Source organism: Wolffia australiana, chromosome 15, assembly GCF_029677425.1.
Source record: "Wolffia australiana isolate 7733 chromosome 15, ASM2967742v1".
Lineage (NCBI taxonomy): Eukaryota > Viridiplantae > Streptophyta > Magnoliopsida > Alismatales > Araceae > Wolffia > Wolffia australiana.
Window position 1 is genome coordinate 3485272 of NC_135849.1, and position 24184 is coordinate 3509455.

The following is a 24184-nucleotide window of genomic DNA, read 5'->3' on the forward strand; positions in this document are numbered from 1 at the left end:
TAATGGCTCAGTGGGAGTATTTTTATTCTCCATTTCTCCCTGTTTATTCTTACTGATGTTTTTGGCATTTAATCAGTTTTGTGAGTTCTGGTGAACTGGAGCCCTAGCCGACTGGTGGGAGAAAACAACAGAATACTTTATTAATTCTCACTACATACACGTACCAATATGGGCTACATATTAATGGACCTATTATAACAACCATATTATAATAGAAGAAAGTACAAAAAAGAAAGTACACTCTCAACTTCTATCTGATCCTGCAGTTGTGGAGCTTCTCCACCTGTTCAAACCCTAGCCGCCAGAGAGAGAGAAAGGAAGGGAGAGACAGATTCAACAAAAGAAAAGAAACCCTTAACGATTCAAGAAGGTTTCCCAGTATTTAAACTGGGTTTACAGTTATTGGGTCTCGCAGACCCAATACGATGGATCCGCCATCATAAGGGTATTTCTACAGTACCAAGACTTATAGGGTTTTAACAAAAGAAAGAAAAATAAAATAAAATTAAAAGACTGTCTGCTGACATACACAAAACAAGAAATGTAGATAATAATAGTTGACTGCCAACTAACATCCCTCCTCACGCGGGTAGGTAGATGCTTCTAAGTCTCTGCTTGGACGTGTGTTGCTGAAAGATGCTTCCCTGTAGGCCTTAGGTGAGTAGATCTGCCTCTTGTGAAGTGGTGGACACATACTGCAGCTGAATCATCTTCTGATCTACCTTTTTGCGCATGAAATACCTGTTGATTTCAATGTGTATTGGTTGATCATGTTGCGCTGGATTGTGAGCTATATTAATGGCTGATTTACTGTCACTGTATAACAACATTAGTTACCCATATTGTACTAAAAAATCATCCAAAATTAATTGTAGCCATATCCCTTCAGTTGCACCCTCTTTCAATGCTCTGTATGCAGCCAGTGCACTAGATAAGGCAACAACAGGCTGTTTGTTACTATTTCATGTAATTGAAACTCCCCCAGGAATGAACAGCCCTGTAGTCGATCAACAATGATCGTGGATCCTCCATAGTCTGAGTCTGTACTGATGCCTCATTCAACCATGTTTCTTGAAAATTAACCTATGTTCTGCGGTAGCTTTTCTGTAGGAGAATACTCTGTATGCTGCCTGCTAATGATGTTCTCTGGGGGTATGCATTGATTGACTTAGAAATTCAACAGAAAATGCAGTGTTTTGCCTTGTATGATTCAAATAGATAAGTTTTCCAACTAATCGCTGGTACCTCTCCGAATTCCATGAGGTGATTCTTCACTTAGAACTAACTTTGTATTAGGTTCAAGTGGGGTTGCAGATGGCTTACAACCACTCATCGCTGTCTCTTCCTATAAATCAAGGATGTATTTCCGGGGAGAGATAAAGGTAACATCTTTTGAGTATGTAACCTCAATACCCAAAAGAATCTTAACTATTTCTGAAACTTGACCTCGAATACTTCTGATAGATATCATCCAAAGATTCCATTTCTTCCTTGAGGTCACCGGTGAGGAATGTATCATCTGCATACATGAGATGGATTGCAATGCATCCAGATGACGACTGCTTCACAAACAAAGTATGATCATGGTTGCCCTGAATGTAATCCATAGCTTTTAGTGCTTGAGAGAACTTTCCAAACCATGCCCTTGGAGACTTTACAACCTGAGAGACTTTACAACCTGACACATGTATTCCAAGATTTCTGTGATTATACTAATGTCAAACAAGTAAAACATTTTTTCGCACTCCTAAGTTTTCTATCGTTCTCACTACCAAAACCAGTTACGGGTAGTGCTAGGTTCTGATGTCGTCCCTTCTTCTTGGTGACGCTCTTGAATGGCCAGAGTGAGCCTGACTTCTCGGACGTTGTTCATGTGGGTTCCCGTAATTCTTCTTTGTGTGGCCCTTCGTTTACAGTGATGACATACTACATTGCTCTGATAAACTTTCCTCTCTGTCCTTTAGGTGTTGGATCAAAATTCCGTGTAATACTGGTTCATGTCACACACTTGCTCCCTTGTCAGTTGTGGTTTTCTGTCCCTTCAACCTGTTCTATTTTCCTTTTTATGTGCTCCTGGAATCAGCTGTAGGCGACTATTGGGTACATTCTCGTGATTAAGAATTTGACTTTTCAATGCCTGGTATTTAGTATTTAGACCCATTGAAGATTAAAACATCTTATTTCTTAGAGGTTATTCCCAGTAATTTTGATTAAGAGTTTGTCCGTAATAGTCCATTTACAGCCAAATAGCTCATAATTCATTAAGACTTTTATGAAGCACATTTTTTGTGATGCTTCCCAACAGGAACGCATAGACATTGTCATTATCGGGTTTCCACACCTTATATGATGAATCATCTGGGTTAACATCAGTGATCGAGTGATCACCCAACAGTCTCTTGAGCAGAGTGAGTTCCACCATCTGACCCCACTGATCAAAATTTCGGGCATTGTATTGAAAGCTTTCTGCAATAGCAGGAATGAAACGCATTACCTTATAGGAAATGTGACTCAGATCTCCTTGTGTACCCTGGCATTACCTTATTGGAGGTAGCCATCCTCAATTGGTGCATGCATGTACAGAGTCACCGTTAATGGCAAATTTCTGGTTTCTACTACAAACTGTTGGACTGAGTCGCCGGCCTTGTTGTCGTACGCAGATGTGCTGCCTTGTAAAGCACTTGGTCTCAAACATCGTTAACCAACTTTTTCAAGATGTTGGCAGACTGGATTGTTTGGACCGGTATGGCCTTTTGACAAACACCTTGTCTCTGACCTTGTCAACCTCCCAGTGTTGAGCACACAAGATACTAAGGGTACATCAACTTTTGATGGCAACACTGGTGATACAATGATGATATCCGCCCAGACGGAGACACTGGGTCCAAATCTGTGTAATCTGACGACATTATCTGATGATGAAACTGAAGGAAGTTGACAGAGACACTCGCTGGCCGAATCTCATGACGACAGCGTGCGCTGACTTCTTCGGTCTCATACCATATGAGGTCTGGAGAACTGTATCCCACGCCTACAGGTGAAAGAAAACAATGGAAGACTCAATAGTGGGACCAGACTGATTGAGTCCTGGATTACAATAGGGAGAGAGTTCAGCGGATCAGATCTTTGTAGACCTGATTGGTTAACATGAGAAGAAATCCGATGACGTAGGGGCTGAGTAAAAATGAAGAAGAATTTATGGAAAATGACTATCTGACCGAGGATCATGCTTAGAAATTCCCCAGAGGGCTTCTCGATGCAGTACCTGATATTGGGTCCAGAATTATGCTTTTGAATATGTTAGGGTGAAGACTTTATCCTTTCAAACTTTGTATCAAGAGGTATTGAAATTAAAATCATGCTATTCCTGTTGTCATACTGGAATATCACATGTTATGCTTTGATTTCTTAAAAAAATGATTATTTTCTTTGATATCTTGTTTCCTTTATTAATTTATAATAAAAAGCCAATCAAAACACCAAACATCTGCCCCTTTAAGATTTTAATCTAAAATAATATTTCCATTTAAGCAGCTTAATTTTTTACGGCTGTGTCATCATATAAACAGACTAAATTCTAACGACATGATGATATTTAAATTCTCTTATGGACGAAGTAGTATCCTTCCATGATTGGGAAAAAGCCAACAATAAAAATATGCTTCTCGAATTAGACAAGTCTCCTAGATGAGGAAAGATAGAGAATGGATAACAATGGATGGAAGTCCGGATGCCTGAGAATAATGAAACATTCTGTCCTGAATAACGTACAACTTCCCGAGTCAGCTGCCTGACCTTTCTGGATATCAACTTCATGAAATCTCGCTACCCTACTTATTTATATTGCTTGTAAGATGTGCTATTTTCATCAATTCTAGTCAAGGAAATACATAAGAAAGAATAAATAAAGAGCTGTCAATCGCCGCTGAGCGTATGTGTTGACCAAGCAGGACGGGAAGAGACATAACCCTATGAATAAGGGAAGCGGAGATAGGGTAAGGCAGTCTTTTCTTTTCTTGGAACTCGAGGGCGACAGTTACACCGTCAAAGGTCCAGAGTAAGGGGAACCAGCCTGCTGATCTGGATGGAGCTTGTTGTGATCGAGGAGTTATTCAAGATCGAGGGCGGAGCTTCGCCAAGGGAAGGGTGCCATCCAGATCTTCTATTCTCAAAATCTTGTCACCGAGCTATTCAAGATCAAGGAAGGAGCTTCGCCAATGAAAGGGGGCCCGTCCAGATCTTCTATATCCAAATCTTCTCACCGTACCCATTCATGTTCAAACTTGGCCTACATTGGACAGTTATATCGACTTCCTGAATTTTCGTTAGAACTATTCCATTGATACTACATTGGCGTATGATATCACTTACTGGCCTTGTTAGTGTTTGGACTTAATGTTCTCACTCGCTTTCTTTATAGTTTCGACTATAGATCCTTCCATAAAAGGAAAAAGACTATGAAACTTATAAGTTCTTTTTTCTAAAGAAGAACTTGTAAAGTCTTAACTAAGGCAATTCTTTTTTCTAAAGACTGTGAAACCCTAACCTAGGTTAGGAGGAAGAAGATGAGATTGAGAGAAGAAGAATAATCCCATGATAGTGAAGGTACATGAGTTGGGTATATATACCCTAGGAGAGAGAAACGAGAATAAGAGGGTAATGGGCTAAACATAGAGGCCCATTACCCATACAAGATATATCTCACTAACAGCCCCCCGCAAGCGAGGTGTGGATGTCGTCCATGCCGAGCTTGGAGACAGCACGTAGCAGGAGGGGGTTGGAGAGGCCTTTGGTCAGAACATCTGCAGCCTGGTCGGCGGAAGGAACAAACTGGAGGTCAAAGATGCCCTCATCCATCCGCTCCTTGAAGAAGTAGCGGTCACGCTCCATATGCTTGATCCGACCAGTCTGGCCAGGGTTCTTGGCCAAGGCAATAGCCGACTTGTTGTCGCAGTAGAAGTGAATCGGGCCGGTATACTTGACGCGAAGTTCGCACAAGATCCCGTAGATCCACTGGCCTTCCGACGCCCCATCGGCAAGGGCACGGAATTCTGCCTCGGCGCTGGAGCAGGACACCTTGTCCTGCTTACTGCTTTTCCAGCTGACAAGGCCACCAAACACGGCGCAATACCGGTGGGGGATCAGCAGTCGACGACGGACCCAGCAAAATCAGCATCCGTATAAACCTTCACAGTCAGGTCATTGCTCCGTGGGAAGAGTAGGCCCTTCTCGGGGCAGCCTTTCAGGTATGCAAGGACCCGATTGGCGGCCTGGCGATGAATCTCATGCGGAGCGTGCATGAACTGGCTGAGAAGGTTGACGGCGAAGCTGATGTCCGGGCGAGTGTGGGTCAAATACAGAAGCTTCCCCACCAGCTGCTGGTACTGGTAGGGGTTGACCGGTGGAGAATCGCCCCCTTCGCCCAACTTCACGTTGGGATCAATGGGCGTCCGGAGAGGAGAGCAATCAGTCATGCCCATCAGTGCCAGGAGATCAACAGCATACTTCTGCTGAGATAGGAAGATGCCGCGAGACGAGTAGGCAACCTCAAGGCCCAAAAAATAGCGGAGAGGGCCGAGTGCCTTAATCTCAAACTCCCGAGCAAGAGCGAGACCGAGGCGAGAGGCTTCAGCAGTGTCGGAGCCAGTAATCAGCATGTCGTCGACGTAGACCACCAGGATGGCAACCCCGGCCGGCCCGTGACGGAAGAAGATCGTAGCATCACCGTTACTCTGAGTGTAACCTTCAGCGCGCATGACGGAAGAGAAGCGTCCGAACCACATCCGCGGAGACTGCTTCAGTCCATACAAGGACTTCCGCAATCTGCAGACTGTGCCCGGAGGACCGAGGGGATACCCGGGGGGGTGGCTCATGTAGACCTCCTCCTCAAGATCGCCGTGGAGAAAGGCTTTCTTCACGTCAAACTGCCGGATCAACCACCCATGATGAGCGGCGAGTGCCATAAGGAGACGGACGGATTCCATCTTTCGCCACGGGAGAGAAGGTCTCGAAATAGTCGATGCCGTAGGACTGCGTAAAGCCCCGAGCGACAAGCCGAGACTTGCGACGCTCAAGTGAGCCATCCGCACGGTGCTTCGGGGTGTGAACCCTCTTGCACCCCACGGCCTTCTTTCCCTGGGGGAGAGGAACGACGTCCCAAGTATGGTTTTTTTCCAGAGCCCTCATTTCTTCGTCCATAGCCGCCTTCCAATGAGGACAGGCAAGGGCATCGGCCAGGCGGCGTGGGACAGAGACCGAAGTAATGCGGGTCAAGAAGAGACGGTATGAGGGACTCAAGCGGTCGTAGGAGAGGTAATGAGAGAGGGGGTAGAGAGGTGTGCGGGTGCACTGGCGGACGCCTTTGTGAAGAGCGATCGGCCAGTCAAGAGAGTCATCGTCAGCACTAGAGGGGGCCGACGGAGAGGGAGAACCAACGGGAGTAGGAGCGGAAGCAATGGAAGTGGGAGAGGACGGCCTGGCAGGAAGAAAGGACTCGGGTGGAGTGGGAAGCAAAGGAGAGGGGTTACTCGGGTCCAAAGTGGAAGACAGCTGAGGAGGGGACGACGAGGGAGGAATCACGTCCGTAGGGGAATGACTGGCTGGGGACGCAGCAGGAGGAAAGGGATCTAACAAAGGGGATGGGGAAACCTCGCCAAGCAGAAGGCCGGAAGAGGAGGCGGCGAAGAAAGGTTGAAACTCAGCGAAGGTGATGTTGGCAGACACGAAGAAACGACGAGTGGGAGGGTGATAGCATTTGTACCCCTTTTGGAGAGAGGAGTAGCCGACGAAGACGCACTTGAGGGCACGGGCGTCAAGCTTCGTCAAAGTGGGCGCCGTGTCGTGGACGTATGCCGTGCACCCGAAGACACGAGGAAGGAGGCCCGTTCGTAATGTCACAGCTGGAAAGGCAGTCGACATACGATCGAGCGGACTACAGAACTGAAGAGTCTGAGATGGTAGCCGGTTGACGAGGTGGGTGGCCGTCAAGACAGCTTCGCCCCAGTATGTCCAAGGGACGGAGTAGTTCACGAGCAGAGTGCGGGCGGTAGATGTCACGTAACCAATCCGACGTTCTGCCATGCCATTCTGCTCCGGGGTGGCAACGCAGGACGTCTCATGGAGAACACCACATGTAGCAAAGTACGAGGTCAGCTCCTGGTTGACGTAGTTGCGAGCGTTGTCCGAGCGGAAACGTTGAATTGGGCGGCCAAACTGAGTCTGAACCATTGTGCAGAACTGCTGAACGGTGGCGGCGACAGCGGACTTGGTAGGCAGCAAGTAAGTCCACGTGTAGCGGGTGGCTTCATCAACAAAGAGGAGAAACCAGCGGTGCCCCTTCAGACTAGGCCGCGGAGCCGGGCCCCACACATCACTGTGAACACGATACAGCGGCACCGTCGTATGAGAAGTAGATGGAGAAAATGACGAACGTCGATGTTTGGCTAACTGACATGCCTCGCAAACAACGGTCTGAAGGTCCAAGCCCATACATAAGGACGGAAGCAAACGCTGTAAAGTAGAAAACGGCGGGTGGCCGAGGCGCTGATGAGTGAGCTGAAGGCGGTCGCGGCGAGAGTCAGCCGTGGTGTGAAGGCTGCGCTGCACCATGAAACACGATCGGTCCCCATCCTCGAACAGCAGCAATCCCCGATCCCGTCTAATCGGTGTAATCTTCCGCACCTTGTTAGACAAGAAGATCCCATCAGGTTGGATGTGGAAGGAACACTGAACCGCATCAACAAGGCGTTGCGGTGATAGAAGCAAAGCTCGAAGAGACGGAACATGGAGAACGTTGGGGATGAAACCAAGACCATCCACGTGGATAGTCCCGATACCAGCCACTCAAGACGCCCGCCCGGCAGTGAGGACAGCCGGTTCCCACCATGCCTCTCATAAGATACGAACCGGTGATTGAACGGGGTCATGTGTTCCGTGGCCCCCGTATCAAGCACCCAAGTGGTATCCGACAGGAGAGGAGCGGTGAGAGCCGTATGTCCGCAATACCACGAATCAGAAGTAGAGGCAAGAGGCGCACTGAGCGTCCCGAAGGAAGCCATAGGCTGAGTCTGGAGGGCGGTCATCTACACAGACAACCGAGCAAGATCCGCCTGTAACTGCTCCATGGTGACGGTGGCACTGCCAGTCGAGGAGAGAGCCGGGGCAGGGACAGCCGCAACATGAGCTTTGGCATCTTTGGCAGCTTGGAGATCAAACTGCTTCTTCCTGCACCGCTTCGCCGTGTGGCGGCGCTTGCCGCAGTAAGTACAAACCAGTTTGTCTCGCGGGTCGGCAACCGAGTCCGGGGGAGCAGAGTGGGAAGGCACCGGTGGACGCGGCAGTAACCCAGGCGAGTCCCCAGAGCGGGAGACTAATGCAGTGGAGTCGGCCGGGTTCGCCATGTCGGGACGATCACGGCGAAGACTGCTCTCCAGCTCAATCAGGTCCTTGACCACGGCATCAAACTCCGGGAGAGTGCCCCGGGTGTGCAAGGTGCGGCGACGCACCTCGGCATACTCCGGGTTGAGGCGATCGAGGAAGGACAAGAAGCGGAGACGAAGAGCATGACGCCGGTCCACTCCGTGCGGGTCACCAACCGGCATGTAGTAGTCAACCTCCCGCCACAGGGCATTGTGAGCCAAGCTGTAGTCCATGATGGACAGCGTCCCTTGGCGGAGAGCCTTCGCACGCTCCTGGCGAGAAGATGCGCCAGTGGTCGCATCATGGCCACAGTACTTGTGGGCATAATCCCAAATCTCCTTCGGGGTAGTCAAGTGGAGGAACTTATCGTAGACCGAAGTAGACAGCGTGTGATTCAGCAGCCAGGAGTGGATGAAATTTTGCTCAGCATCAAAGGCACCATAGTGCGGGTCGGTCGGGGCAAGCGGCGGGCATATCAAATGTTTGTGGAGAAGCCGGCCTTTGAGTGTCGACTCCACGAACTTGATCCAGGCCAACAATTGAGGAGCGCTCAAGCGACAGCACTCTGGAGCAGGAGGAAGAGGGAGACCGATCTTCGGAGAAGGGAGGTCTCTCCCGAAGTCGGCCGCGGTGAAGACGGGAGCCTGCACCGGGGGGTTCTCGTCAGACGAGGACCCTGAGTTGACGGTAGACATGAGGGGCAGGCTGGCGGCTGCTGCCTGCGGAGAGCGGGCGACGGCGGCGGGCGGCGGCCGAGGGCTGCGGCTGGCGGCTGCTGCCTGCGAAGAGCGGGCGGCGGCCTAGGGCTGCTGTTGGCGGCTGCTGCCTGCGGAGGGCGGGCGGCGGCTGCGGGGCGGCTGCGGGCGGCTGCGGGCGCGGGCGGCCGAGGGCTGCGGCTGGCGGCTGCTGCCTGCGAAGAGCGGGCGGCGGCCTAGGGCTGCTGTTGGCGGCTGCTGCCTGCGGAGGGCGGGCGGCGGCTGCGGGCGGCGGCCTAGGGCTGCGGCTGACGAATGCTGCCTGCGGAGAGCGGGCGGCGGCTGGCGGCTGCTGCCTGCGGAGAGCGGGCGGCGGCCTAGGGCTGCGGCGGGCGGCTGCTGCCTGCGGAGGGCGGGCGGCGGCCAAGGGCTGCGGCTGGCGGCTGCTGCCTACGGAGAGCGGGCGGCGGCTGCGGGCGGCGGCCTAGGGCTGCGGCTGGCGGTTGCTGCCTGCGGAGGGCGGGCGGCGGCTGCGGGCGACGGTTGCGGGCGGCGGCCTAGGGCTGCGGCTGGCGGCGGCTGCCTGCGTAGAGCGGGCGGCGGCTGCGGACGGCGGCGGCTGCCTGCGGAGAGCGGGCGGCGTCTGTGGGCGGCGGCCTAGGGCTGCGGTGGCTGCGAGACGGATCACCAGAAAGGGGAAAGAAGGGAGAAGCAAGGCTGGTGAGTCTGCAAGGCAGACAGTGGCAGCCGAAGCAAGGAGGAAGGTCTGGATCAAGAGCTTTGCTCTGATACCATGTGAAACCCTAACCTAGGTTAGGAGGAAGAAGATGAGATTGAGAGAAGAAGAATAATCCCATGATAGTGAAGGTACATGAGTTGGGTATATATACCCTAGGAGAGAGAAACGAGAATAAGAGGGTAATGGGCTAAACATAGAGGCCCATTACCCATACAAGATATATCTCACTAACAGATATCACTTACTGGCCTTGTTAGTGTTTGGACTTAATGTTCTCACTCGCTTTCTTTATAGTTTCGACTATAGATCCTTCCATAAAAGGAAAAAGACTATGAAACTGATAAGTTCTTTTTTCTAAAGAAGAACTTGTAAAGTCTTAACTAAGGCAATTCCTGAAAATGCTCTCATGAACTTGTTAGCAGTTTTGTACTGAACATGCTGATCTCTCATTTAATTCTTTATGCTGGTTTCATTTTTACAGGTCCTTATATCCTCAGGGCTTGACAAACCAGAGGATGGTAGTGCGAAGAAGACCTCTGGAGCTCTTGTTAAAGGCGGGAAGAAAAATAACCGGGACAAAATATTGACATCCAAATCAGTCAATAAAGAAGAAAAAATGGAGTCTTGTGTTGAAATGGACTCCCGTCTTTTATGTGCCATTTTAACAGTATGTCTACAAACTTTTAAAGTGCCATGATAAAGCATCATCATAATTTCTCTGTTGACAGTAGCTGAGTATAGTCGCAATCATTGTTCCTCGCAGCTAATGCAGATGCCATCGTCTGTCTATTTCATTACATCCATATATCTCAAGTTTTTTTAGCCTGAGTATCATACTGGTTTCTACTCTTTTATCTCGTTGATCTCAATGAGAGTATTTTCTATTTTTGGCAATATTTAATCGGAAAGTTTTAATTTTTGGGTACTTTTAATCGCAAATATTTTCAATTTCCAGTAGTTATTGCACAACAGACAAAATAGGTTTCGCCAATTTCCTGCTCTTTTTAACTGATAAATATTTTAATGTGGGCAATTCTTTTTCTCAACCAATGGTGCTCATTTTGGGTCACAGTTTCTAACAATATATATACATAGTTTTTTATCAGTTGTCGCTTCAAGAAAAAACTTTGAAAAGAAGTTTATGTTTAGAGTGAGGAATCATCTATTTTTATCCAATGTTACATTTGGTGCCTTTCGGATTCACAGATTGCTAATGTTCTCTTTTAAAAAAATTATCTTCTGTTAGTTGAGTGTTCTTTAACTTCTTTGGTTTTTCATTGATTGTGTTGGTTCTGGAAGCAGCCATACATAAAGCTAACTAAATATTTATTTTATCTTTGAAAAGGATCTGAACGTATGCCAAATTTAAAATTTTTCTTTGCTTTACGCTTCCTGAATCCTTTCTAAAGCTCTGTGCTGTGCTGTTCTTTGTATGCTTCGCAGGGGGTCAATAGGGCATTTCCATTTGTTGCCAGCGATGAAGCTGATGACATAATCGAAGTCCAAACGCCTGTACTTTTCAGACTGGTAATATTTTTAATCTTCTGTGTTTTAATACATTGGCGTGTAGTGAATAACGTGATAATATATATGGATTGCAGGTCCATTCAAAAAATTTCAATATAGGAGTTCAGGCATTGTTGCTTCTATATCAAATTTCTTCTAAGAATCAGATCCTTAGTGACCGCTTTTACCGTGCGCTGTACTCAAAGCTTCTTGAACCAGCTGCCCTAAATTCTTCCAAGGTTATACCTGACTGTTCCATGAATCGGTTCTTTATTTTTTCCCGTCACCATTGATATTATATAATCGTTGAAATGGATGAATTGAATTAGAGACCCATATCAGGATCACTGATAACATGAGTTATCCTTAGACCAAATAATGGTGTGAGCTATTGATCTTTAAAGCAGTTGGTAATAGCTGTCGCAAATGCTCTTAGTTTGCACTTTTTTTCTTGGAGCTGAAGTTTTCCTTCTTTTTTAAACCCTCTCATTGTCACTATTATTTCTGTTTAACAGTACATATCTTCCAATTTGTCAATTTTTTTTGAAAAGTGATTTAAGTTGGTCACCCGACAAAGCTGTAACCACCCAGAGTTACATGTGGAGATAGTTAAAGCTCTCCTCCCCGCCTGGCCAACCCCTCTCTTAACTGATTACCCCTCTAGCGAACCAGCATGCCATGAGGCCCTCGACCTCGTGGGCTAGCCCGTCCTTGGATACCTTGGCCCTCTAAATACCACCTTCCTTGGATATCTTCCAATTTGTCAATATGGCAGTCAATCTGTGTCTCATTTATGGATTAATTTTTAAAATATCAATTGAGTAAGCCTTCATAATGAATAGAGTCTGCTCATAGTTCATTTTCATCAAGCTAATACTGACGAGTGTTTATCAGCTTTTTGTGTTGACCAAGCGTGATACGAATTTATGGAAGTTCGTCTCTAGATTTTCTTCATTGTTTATGTCACAATGTGCCCATCTAATCTTGCCAGTCATTGAATTTTTAAGCAATGAAACGTGGTAAAACGGGAGGCGAATGTCCTAACATGACAGTAAATCAGTATGACGGAAATAAATATTCCACGTTTTTGTCGTCAGCCTTTTCCAATATTTTTTGATTCTTTAGTAGGATTCTTCATATGTCTTTGGATCACCTGGTGCTTTTTTCTGCTAACGGATGGACATTCAAAGGTTCATTGACATGTGTAGACCTGTAAATGTGTTCAATATTACCTTGTACATGGGCAATAAAAGTGTTCTAATTTTCTTTCTTTGATCAGCATGAAATGTTTCTTGCACTACTGTTTAAAGCACTGAAGAGTGACTTGAATTTGAAACGAATATCTGCCTTCTCCAAACGACTTCTTCAGGTGTGGAAATAACCTCATCTCTTATTCAATCCACAAATAGCCATTTTAATAGCTCTTTTACAAAAACCTTAAATTTGCTTTATTTGATTTTTAAGTTTTGACTGCGGACACAGTATTTTTGTTTAAGTAGGCGTCGTATTATGTCCAATTTTGCAAAAAAGTTTACCCTCTATTCCTGTCAGTTTATGTATAAAATGATATTTGATTTCCATGCTTGAAATAGTATAATTTTCTCCAACAGATCTCCCTGCAGCAGCCTCCACAGTATGCATGTGGATGCCTTTGTCTCATTTCTGAAGTCCTTAAAGCAAAGCCTCATATGTGGTGAGACCTGATACTTTTCACTCATTCAGTATTCTTCAAACCCCAATTTGCTTGCTATTTTCTCTAAATGTTTGTACAGTCTATTTAGATGTGCTCTAGAACTTCTGGGGTTGTGTATTCTGCAAAATGGTTTTACTCCTTTTTTGTTCATTTCTCACCTTGGTCAACATAGCTGGTGTTGTGTTCTAAGTCAGGTCTTTGATGTGGTCTTTTTCCTCTGAAGAGTCGATAATGTTAATTGATTTGTGTTTTTCCAATCAAAAAAACCGTGAGGTATTATTGTGAGTCGTTTTCCTATTTATCTCGCAACTCTGCAGGAGTATGATGCTTCAAAGTGAGTCCGCTGACGAAGACCTTGAACATTTTGTTGATATACGGGAAGATGAAGAAGAGGTGGCTGATCCCGCCACCGAAAGAATCGATAGAAATTTGTTAACTGCGGAGAATTGTGAACTTAGCTCCAGCGATTCCAAGCCTAAAGCTACAAATCCGTCTGGAGATGGAACTATTGATGCGAAAAATGAAAGGCTGAAGTCGGACAGAGAGGCTGCAGAACCTTGCATAGTGACTTCTTCAACTGTGAGATATAATCCCCATCACAGGGAGCCCTCGTTTTGGTATTTTTCTCAAACGTTTTGATTTGTTTATTCCCATTCATAAATAATTGGTGTCTCGTCTTTCAATGTAACAAGAACATAGCTCTGTGCCTTTTATTCTCCCTTTAATCCACGTCGACTTTAAGGGTTAAGCTCTTTTTTTTTGAAAAATAAAAGGGAGGGTCTCCTGCGAATGGTGAATAACCCAGATATAATGGCATATGTGCACGTGGTGAGTACCTGACTGATCAACTTGGCCCCTTTACTGTCCTTCACCCCCCGACCAACCAGTAGGAGACAGTAATCTCCACATCATGCAAAATTGAATCCATATAGACTAGCCTTTCCTTAAAGACGATACCATTACGGTGCCACTAAAGCACCTAAGGTACCATGAGGATCCTTCAGCCCGATCGTCCTATGCACGCATCTCCCCAGGGGAATCTGCAACATGCTTCGTCAAATGTCACATCCACCCTGATAGGATGCTGCAAGCTCAAAATGGCTCGGGCAAACAGACATTCAAAGAACAGATGTGAGCAGTCTTTCTCTCCTTGTGCGCACATGGCACATACAACTGATGTATTTGGTATTAGGCTCATATGTAGGACCTGTGTCATCAGTTGTCATCTAAGAAGTAGCCACCGAATCTCTTGATTTTAATGGGACCTTTTGCTTGTCTAGCTGACGACAGGTAGTATTCCCCTGTTGCATTCCCTCTGATTCATTTGTGGGCCTCTTGAATTTAAAATGACACGCTGCTCCACGTCCAGCCATTTGTGGGCCTCTTGAATTCTTGAATCACATCTTGTGCCTTAAAATACGAGGAAAGGTTCTCATTAAAGAAGTCGACTGCATTGTCCAAGCCAAATCTCGTTATAGAAATATCTAACTGATTCTTCATCATACGGAAGAAGTCCTAAACTACTTTCGAGAAGTCTGATTTAGATTTCAATAGCTATGCCCATGTTGACCGTGTATACTCATCAACAAAACTAATAATCCATCTGGCTCCCATTACGGTTGTAGTAGAGGATGGCCCCCACACATCACAGTGTATAACTACAAACAACAAATTACCCCTTCACTTCTTCCGCTGAAGGAGGTGCACTTACGCTTAGAGAATTGGCATATTTCAAAACAATAGAAGAGATATTCACATCTTTGTAAAACATATGGAACATGAGTATCAAAAATTCAAATGAAGGATGCCCAAGTCAAAAGTGCATAAGGTTGATGTGATCCACTTATCTGCTCCACTCCGAATCTTGTGCAGCATAACAAGTCGTCCAACCATCACCTTCCAAATCGTTCACATACAGGAGCCCGTTCTTCACCTTAAAAGGTGAAGTCCTCTGGTTCTTTGCGTTGTTATAAATAAGAATATGATACAACCCCGACATATCTAGGCCCTTTTCATCATTTAGCCCAATAGGGGCATTTTAGTCATTTGGACTTCTGTAATCCCTTTAAATAGAGCAGCCTTCCCATGAGGAGGGCGGCCAAGAAGTATCACAAGAATGTGTTTGGTTCTCTCGGCGACATCCATTCTGCCAGACCCCTCTGGTAGGCGACGCCCACTCCGCCTGGCCCACCTGCCGTAGTCCATCCCAGCTCACTGATGACCATCCCGGCGCCTTTTCCCTCCCTTCTCGTCTTCTCACCGATACGAACCAGCAGGTTCGTATCAGAATACCCTCAGGAGCCACATAAAAAGCAAAATTTAAATCTTTATCAAATTTCCGTGAGGATATATGCTGCCCCCTGAGACTAGGTACATGTTGGACTTGTTTAATAAGACCCAGGCAAGATATTTCCGCATCTCCAATACCAGTGACAGTTAGACTCTCACCCCTGCTGTGAATACTCGTCTATCTCTCCTGAAAGGAGTGTAATTGTAGAACTTGGAACGATAGGGAGTCATATGGTCTGTTGCACTGGTACCAATGATCCAATCAGATAAAATGTGATTGGGATAAGTTGGTATCTCACCTGTTATTACTGTTAGCAGAGGAATTTACATTTGTTTCTTCTAGTTTTTTATTTTTCCTTCTTTCTTTCTTTGTTTTTCTGTAAATGTTGGCCCCATATATAAGAGGCCCACTGACTCCCCAATCCGCTAGCGCATTTACTTGTGGGCCCAGCCCTTTTCCTTGTAAGTCTCTCTGGTTTAAACCAGAGAAACCCTAGGGAATAAGTTGATGAGGTTTTCTTTTTCTCCCGCCTCCTTCTCTTGCTCTGACTGGCGGGTAGGTCAAATGCCGACCAGCCATGGAGCGAGCTAACATGGTATCAGAGCCGGACATGGGAAGCTCATTGTCAATGGAAGAAGAAACCTGATCTATCTCCTTTCGATCCTAGAAGAAGAAGAAACTTGTTATTCCAAGGAAACGAGAAGGGTCTCCTAGATCGATCATTGGAATCTCTGGGCTTTGATAATGGCCACAGAGATGATGAAGGCGAGTTCCAGTGATTCTGTATTATTCCATGATCATGAAAGGATGGTACAACACACCTTTCCAGGCATTTCTGAACCCCTCAAGTAGGATGGGTTGAATACACTCCACTGGGGTGAATACGTGGAGATCATCCTTGAAGGTAGATCATCCTTGAAAGGAGATCATCCGTGGATACGTGAACACTGGGGTGAATACGTGAATACACTCTGATACCATGACGACTTTGTAATACTTGAAGAGTACAGAAGGGAGAGAGAGAGCAGCAGCAAGAACAGTAGAGAAAAATCTTATTAGAAAAAGGTAAAAAAACATATATTACACACATCCCTTTTATAGCTGCTGTCTAACGGCTAGTCGTCTAACGGCTAGTCGCCCAACGGCTGGTAATTACTAGCCGTTAACGATGGGACCCACAGAACCCGATAATGGGTATAGTGGGCCCAATGTATCTCCTTTATGTATTACAATCATCTTCTTGGGCTTGGGCTATTTTCCTTATATCTTTAACGCTCCCCTCAAGTGCAGGAATGTAGGTTCCTCATTCCAAGCTTGGATCTCAGATATTGAGTTTGTTTGATCGGTAGCCCCTTAGTCAAAATATCTGCACATTGTTCTTCAGAGCTCACGTACTCAGTCTTCAAGATTCCTTGTTCCAAGTGATCCTGTATATAGAATCTGTCAATGTTCACATGTTTCATCCGGTCATGGTCAACTGGGCCATGGGCTATACTGATAGCTGATTTGTTGTCTCAGCGGATAATTATTGGTTTTAGAAATGTGATCTTCAAGTCTTCCAACAGATTCTTGATCCATATGGCCTTATCAATTCCCTTTGATATGGCTCGAAATTCAGCTTCTGTGCTAGACTTTGACACCACACTCGGCTTTTTACTCCTCCATGTAACCGAATTCCCTCCTAGCATCGTGCAATACCCCGTGGTGGACCTGTAATCAAGCCGAGAGCCAGCAAAGTCAGAATCAGCGTATACAATAAGATCAATCTTACCTGTTCTCCTATGTGCAATGCCCAGTCCTGGAGTCCCCTTTAGGTACCTGAGAATTCTGTTAGCAGCTTGAAAATGCGAAATTCTAGGTGAGTGCATGAACTGACTTAACACATTTTGTCAGCCGCCTATGATTTTATCATGTATCTGTATTTGTACTTGTTTATATTTCCTGTATACTTATGTCCTTATCGGATATAAGTGAAGCGGATCCAGGCTATCGGGTCCACGATAGCCTGGATGCCTGAAACGCCCAGGTTACTTATAAAGAAACCCTAGGGCGCCGTCTAAATGTATGGGGTTCTATTACTCTTTTCTTAATGTGAGTTTCTCCTCCTTGTTCTTCCATTCTCTACCCTAAATCCGGATTAGGGTTAGACCTTGACATGGTATCAGAGCAGAGATCACTGGAGACCTTGCTCTCGGTCGGTTTCTAGCTGGCGTTTTTCTTTCTGCTTTGGGAGCTTCTCAACATTGAAGCTCGTGGGTTAATCTTCTGGTGAAGGCTTGCGAGTTCCACAGTCTACAGAAGGGTTGTATTTCAGATGGCGGCTACAACATCTGTTCCAGATAAGAGCTTGCAAATCTCGGAGACATCTCCTCATCAGTTGGTGATACAATCAGTTCCGGAAGCAGTGAAGTATACTGGCCTCAATTTACTTCATTGGAGCAAGTATGTAGAGATGATATTGGAAGGAAAAGGTCTGAGTCATCATTTGACCAAGGAAGCTAGTTCTTCAGATGCGAATTTCTTACAATGGAAAGCCAATGACGCTGCTATTCGTGCGTGGCTCCTTAGTAGCTTGAAGCCTGAATTTTTCAACAAGTATCTACTTTTGGGTTCTTCAAAAAAAATATGGGACACAGTCCATAAGAGTTGTCTGCAACAAAGCAATGAGTGGCGTATTTACGATTTAACAATCAAGATTGCTATGGTCAAACAAGGAGATCTAACAGTCCAACAATATGTTTCTGAACTTGAAGGTTTCTGGCAAGAACTTGACCATTTTAGAAGTGGAACCTTGGAAAACTGTGCTTGTCAGCAGTATATGCAGAAAGATCGACTTTATCGTTTCCTTGGTGGTCTGAAAAGTGATTACGACTTCCTCAAAAGTCAAATATTGAATCGTGAGCATGTCCCAACTTTGGAACAAGCTATTCAACAAATACTTGAAGAGGAATGTCGACTACACACCAACGAATCATCGGAGGATCTTGGCACTGCCATGGCAGCAAAATTCAAAACTCGAAAGTCTGCACTTCCATCTTCGGGTGATCAGCCCCGGGAGATAGTTGTATGTTCACATTGCAAGAAAAGGGGCCACAAGAAAGAAACTTGCTGGGATCTTCATGGGAAACCACAAGAGGTTTGGATCTGTTCACATTGTAACAAGAAGGGCCACAAAAAGGAGACTTTCTGGGATCTCCATGGACAACCAAAGAACTACACGCAAGCCCATGTCGCCAAGGATGTAAAGGCTGAAAAAGGTCAAGAAGCTGTCAGTGCCTCCGAAGTGTCAATGTCTGAATTCCTTCAACTCAAAGAAGAACTCGAGAAGTTGAAGAACATGAACTCTAATGCACCGAGCTCATCCATGGCATGCTCTGGTAAGAGCGTTGCACTCCTCGGATCTACCTCTATTTCTCCGAAATCGAGTTGGCTTTTGGATTCTGGAGCATCCAGCCATATGACTCCTCATCGATCTAATTTTTCGATATATTTTCCTAGAAGTAACCTACCTAAAGTGTTTACAACAAGTGGTGACAGATTACCCGTAACAGGGATAGGCACTGTTTCTATTCATGGGTTGGGAAAGATACATAATGTTCTTCATGTCCCACAAATTCAAGCTCAACTTTTTTCTCCTCAACGCTATGTGAAAGATACATCAACTATACTAACTCTGAGTTCTGATGGTTTTTTTGTATGGGACAAGAAGTTGAACCGAAGGATTGGCTCAATTGAGGAGTGAGATGGCCTGCTTCACGTGGCAGATTACTCGCCTACTGGATTGGCTGTCGGGGAATCGCATCTGTCGAACGACACTGAGCTGCCAGTGTGGGAACAAGTTAAATTATTTCATTCTCGTTTGGGACATCCATCTTTTGACCTTTTGGGAAAGATTTTTCCATGTTTTGCGAAGAAGTGTGACCTTTCTAAAATAGTCTGTGATGCTTGTCAATATGCAAAACATCGCCGAGCAACTTTTAATCGCCAGAGTAAGCATCAAAATGTACCCTTTGGATTAATCCATAGCGATGTTTGGGGCCAAGTCCTACGATCTCTCCAAAGGTTGCACGGTGGTTTATTGTTTTTGTGGATGATTGTACTCGTTACACGTGGGCATACCTGTTGAAGCATAAATCATAAGTAACTGATATAGTCAAAAGTTTCTGCATCTTAGTGCAAACTCAATATCAAACACAGGTTAAGATCTTCCGATCCGATAATGCCAAAGACTACTTCAACAATAGCCTCTCCAAATTCTTCAAGGAACGTGGTATAATTCATGAATCATCGTGCGTGTAAAGACCTCAACAAAATGGTGTTGCAGAACGCAAGATTGGTCATATTGTTGCTAAAACTCGTGCTCTTCTATTTCATCAATCGGTGCCAAAATATCTTTGGGGTGAGGCCTTATCAACTTCAATTCATCTTATTAATCGTCTCCCATCCAAGGTGCTGGAATTCAAAAGCCCAATTGATCTGATGTCCCAATCATTTCCTAATGTGACGTTTCATACTGGACTCAAGCCAAGGGACTTTGGGTGTGTTGTATTTGTCCATGTTCATGATCCGTTAGTTAAATTAAGTCCAAGAGCTTTGAAGTGTGCTTTCGTGGGCTATTCCTCTACACAGAAGGGATATCGATGCTATCATCCTCCAACAAAACGGTTGTAGGTATCTCTTGATGTTACTTTCCAAGAACAAGAGAGCTATTTTGGTGATTCTCCTCTATTAGAGGAGTGGTTAGTAGATACAGAAAGTACAGACCAGCCAGTGAATAAAGACTGTCAAGCTATAAATATGAACTATTCAATTCCATCCTCTACTATTCAATCTTGTGCAGAAGCTGAAGTCTCATCTATTCAGGCACTACCGGAAGTAGGTGACCGGATGGGAGATCCTCCTGAGGGGGAATCAAGTACTCCTGATGAAACGATGGAAACAACTCCTTTCGTCTCTGGCGAAGATCTAGAATCAGATTTGGGGTGGCCTATAGCTCTCCGGAAAGCACGGCGAGCATGTACTCAGAATCCTCGGTATATATTCTCTAACCTCGTCACCTATGAAAGGATACATCCTGAATACCGAGCGTTTTTAGCTGCAATTGATAGTGAAACCATATCAGAGACGTGGAGTGAAGCTTCACGTGACCCAAAGTGGCGAGAAGCCATGGATTTGGAGATGGAAGTGTTGGCCCAAAACCGGACATGGGAGATGGTGCAACTGCCGGATGGAAAGGAACCAGTTGGACGTAGATGGGTATATACCATTAAACACAGGGCTGATGGATCTGTTGAGAGATATAAGGCTCGCTTGATGGCAAAGGGATACACCCAAACGTATGGTGTTAACCCTAGGAGGGGGAAGTGGATCAAGAGAGATGGAGTGAGAAGGAAAATAGAATCATGTACCAAAGATGTTACAAGAAGAGGGTATATATATATACCCTAAGTGAGAGAAGAGAGATAAAGGGCTAATGGGCTTATAGAACAGGGCCCATTAGCCCGATATAGGAATATATCACTAACACCCCCCCGCAAGCGAAGTATGGATGTCTTCCATACCGAGCTTGGACACCGCACGTTGGAGAAGTGGACGAGAAAGTCCCTTGGTGAGGACGTCCGCCGCCTGATCAGCGGATGCAACAAAGTCAAGATCAAAAATCCCTTCGTCAACACGCTCCTTAAAGAAGTAGCGATCACGCTCCATGTGCTTTATCCGTCCCTGCTGGCCCGGATTTAAGGCCAGTGCAATCGCTGACTTGTTGTCACAGTAAAAATGGATGGGACGGGAATACTCCACCCGAAGATCGTGAAGGATCCCGTAAATCCACTGACCTTCGGATGCCCCATCGGCGAGCGCGCGGAACTCAGCTTCCGCGCTTGAGCGGGATACCTTGTCTTGCTTGCTGCTCTTCCAGCTGACTAGGCTGCCAAAGATGAACGTGCAGTACCCGGTGGTGGATCGGCAATCCACAATCGAGCCGGCGAAATCTGCATCAGTGTACACTTTCACTTTTCTGTCCGAACTCCGAGGGAAGAGCAGTCCCTTCCCGGGGCAACCTTTTAGGTATGCAAGTACCCGGTGGGCGGCCTGGCGATGAACCTCTCGAGGCGAGTGCATAAACTGACTAAGTAAGTTGACTGCAAAGCTGAGGTCGGGCCGAGTGTGTGTCAAATAGAGCAATTTCCCCACCAGCTGCTGATACTGATAAGGATTCACCAGTGGAGAGTCCTCCCCTTTGCCCAATTTGACGTTGGGATCAATGGGAGTGCTCACCGGAGCACACTCAGTCATACCAGTCAGGGTGAGCAGGTCAACGGCATACTTCTGCTGCGAGACGAAGATCCCCCGGGGGGAATAAGCCACCTCAAGGCCAAGGAAATATCTGAGGAGGCCGAGAGTCTTAATCTCAAACTCCTTGGCCAGGGCAGCACTGAGACGGACAGCTTCGGCAGCATCGGAACCCGTGAGCAAAATATCATCGACGTACACTGCCAGGATAGATACACCGGTCGGCTGATGACGGAAGAACAATGAGGCATCACCGTTGCTCTGAGTATACCCTTCGGCTTTCAGAACGGAGGAGAAACGGCCGAACCACATCCGAGGTGACTGCTTCAGTCCATAGAGGGACTTCCGCAATCGACAGACGGTGCCGGGAGGACCAAGGGTGTACCCCTCGGGCTGCTTCATATACACCTCCTCCTTCAGATCGCCATGTAGGAAGGCGTTCTTCACATCAAACTGCCGAATCCCCCAATGGAAGTGAGCTGCCAATGCCAAGAGAAGACGAACCGTTTCCATCTTCGCCACCGGGGAAGAGGTCTCAAATAATCCATTCCATATGATTGGGTGAACCCCCGAGCGACGAGGCGAGACTTGTACCGCTCCAGGGTGCCATCCGCATGATGTTTCTTGGTGTGGATCCACTTGCAATCCACCACCCTCTTGCCAGGAGGAAGGGGGACCACATCCCACGTGTGGTTCTTGAGCAAAGATTGCATCTCCTCGTCCATCGCCGCTTTCCAATGAGGAGAAGCGATAGCATCGGCTACACGGCGAGGAATGGGATCCGACTCGATGCGAGTGAGAAACAGCCGGTAGGGAGTACTCAGCCGGTCGAATGAGAGAAAATGAGATAGAGGATAGCGGGGTGTGCGAGTGCACTGACGAACCCCCTTCCGAAGGGCGATAGGCCAACCCAGCTGTTCCTCATCATCGATAGAGGGCTGAGCGGAATCGTCCGACGGAGGATGAGCGGAAGCGAGAGGTGGGGAGACAAAGGTGCGGAAAGGGAAGTGGAGTCACCCGCACAAGGGAGGATAGGATCATCCTCGGATGGGAAGAAAGAAGCCAACTCACCGGGAGGAGAGGAAGAGGACTCACCCGAAGAGGGGAGATCCTGTGAGGACGGAGCTGGAGAATCCTGGCCAGTGAGAATGCCCGGGGGAGGAGGCGGCAAGGGTGCCGGAAGCGAAGGAGGAGTGGACAGCACGTCCAAGGACCCCTCAGGTGTCACCGACGGAGAAGAAAGGACATCAACGGGAAAAGGATCATGGAGAGACGAGGGTGGCGTTGGAGCAGTGGGCTCCACACTCGGAACAGGCCCCAAGTGGGGAGCCGAAGGAGCCTCATCCAACGGGAGGCGGGATGAGGAAGAGTAGTCCCCGAAATAGGGTTCATGCTCGGCAAAGGTGACATTTGCCGAGATGAAGAAACGCCTTGTGGGCGGATGGTAGCACCTGTATCCCTTCTGGAGGGATGCGTAGCCGACGAAGATGCACCTCAGAGCACGAGCATCGAACTTCGTCCGTGATGGAGAGGTATCGTGGACGTAGGCGGTGCAGCCGAAGACCCGAGGAAGGAGACCCGTCCGCAGAGAAATATCCGAAAAAGTCGCATTCATCCGGTCCAGGGGGCAGGAGAACTCCAATGTAGGGGAAGGAAGACGATTGATGAGGTGGGTACTCGTCAAAATCGCCTCACCCCAATACTGCCAAGGCACCTGGTAGTTCACCAACAGCGTCCGGGCGGTGGAAGTGACATACCCAATGCGGCGTTCTGCCATACCGTTCTGCTCCGGCGTAGCTACACATGAAGTTTCGTGGAGGATTCCACGATCCGCAAAAAATGAGGCAAGTGCGGTATTGACGAAGTCGCGGGCATTGTCCGACCGGAACCGCTGGATACCACGACCAAACTGAGTCTGGACCATGGCGCAGAAATGTCGGACGGTGGATGTGACCTCTGACTTCGTGGTCAGCAAATAGACCCACGTATACCGGGTGGCCTCATCCACAAAAATCACGAAGTAGCGGTGCCCCCTCAGACTAGGCTGCGGGGCCGGTCCCCAAACATCACTGTGAACCCGATACAGCGGACTCTTCGTATGCATTTCAGAGGGAGTAAAGGAAGATCGACGATGCTTGGCCAACTGACAGGCTTCGCAAACAACACTTGATAAGTCGAGTCCAGTACATAAAGAAGGGAAAACTCGCTGCATAGTAGAAAAGGAGGGTGGCCAAGCCGCTGGTGAGCCAACTGGAGACGTCCTCTACACTGCTCGTCGGCTGGTCGAAGTGCCCGGTGCACCAAGAAAGTAGAAGAGCGCCCCCCGTCGTCCAACAGTAGCAGTCCATGTTCCCGCCTAATCGGTGTAGTCCTTCCCACCTTGTCAGACAGAAACATGCCGTCAGGTTGGAGGTGAAAGGAGCACATAAGGGCATCAACAAGACGTTGGAGACATGAGAATGGCCCGCAAATCAGGCACATGGAGGACGTTGTTGACCACACCGAGGCCATCCACAAAAACTGCCCCGATTCCGGCCACCCAGAGACGTCCA

The 24184-nt window shown here is 47.1% G+C and overlaps 1 protein-coding gene across 2 annotated transcripts in view; it reads left to right on the forward strand.

Moving 5' to 3' along the window:
* Positions 1-24184, forward strand: part of EDA25 (CCAAT-binding factor) — a 63721-nt gene that overhangs the window by 20616 nt on the left and 18921 nt on the right. The window contains exons 9-14 of one of the 2 annotated variants that reach the window (XM_078587780.1): positions 10334-10519; positions 11296-11379; positions 11454-11597; positions 12638-12727; positions 12969-13051; positions 13369-13668. In XM_078587780.1, coding sequence (XP_078443906.1) covers positions 10334-10519; positions 11296-11379; positions 11454-11597; positions 12638-12727; positions 12969-13051; positions 13369-13668 — 887 coding nt within the window. The remainder of the gene's footprint in view (positions 1-10333; positions 10520-11295; positions 11380-11453; positions 11598-12637; positions 12728-12968; positions 13052-13368; positions 13669-24184) is intronic. The other variant, XM_078587781.1, reaches the window with a different exon arrangement.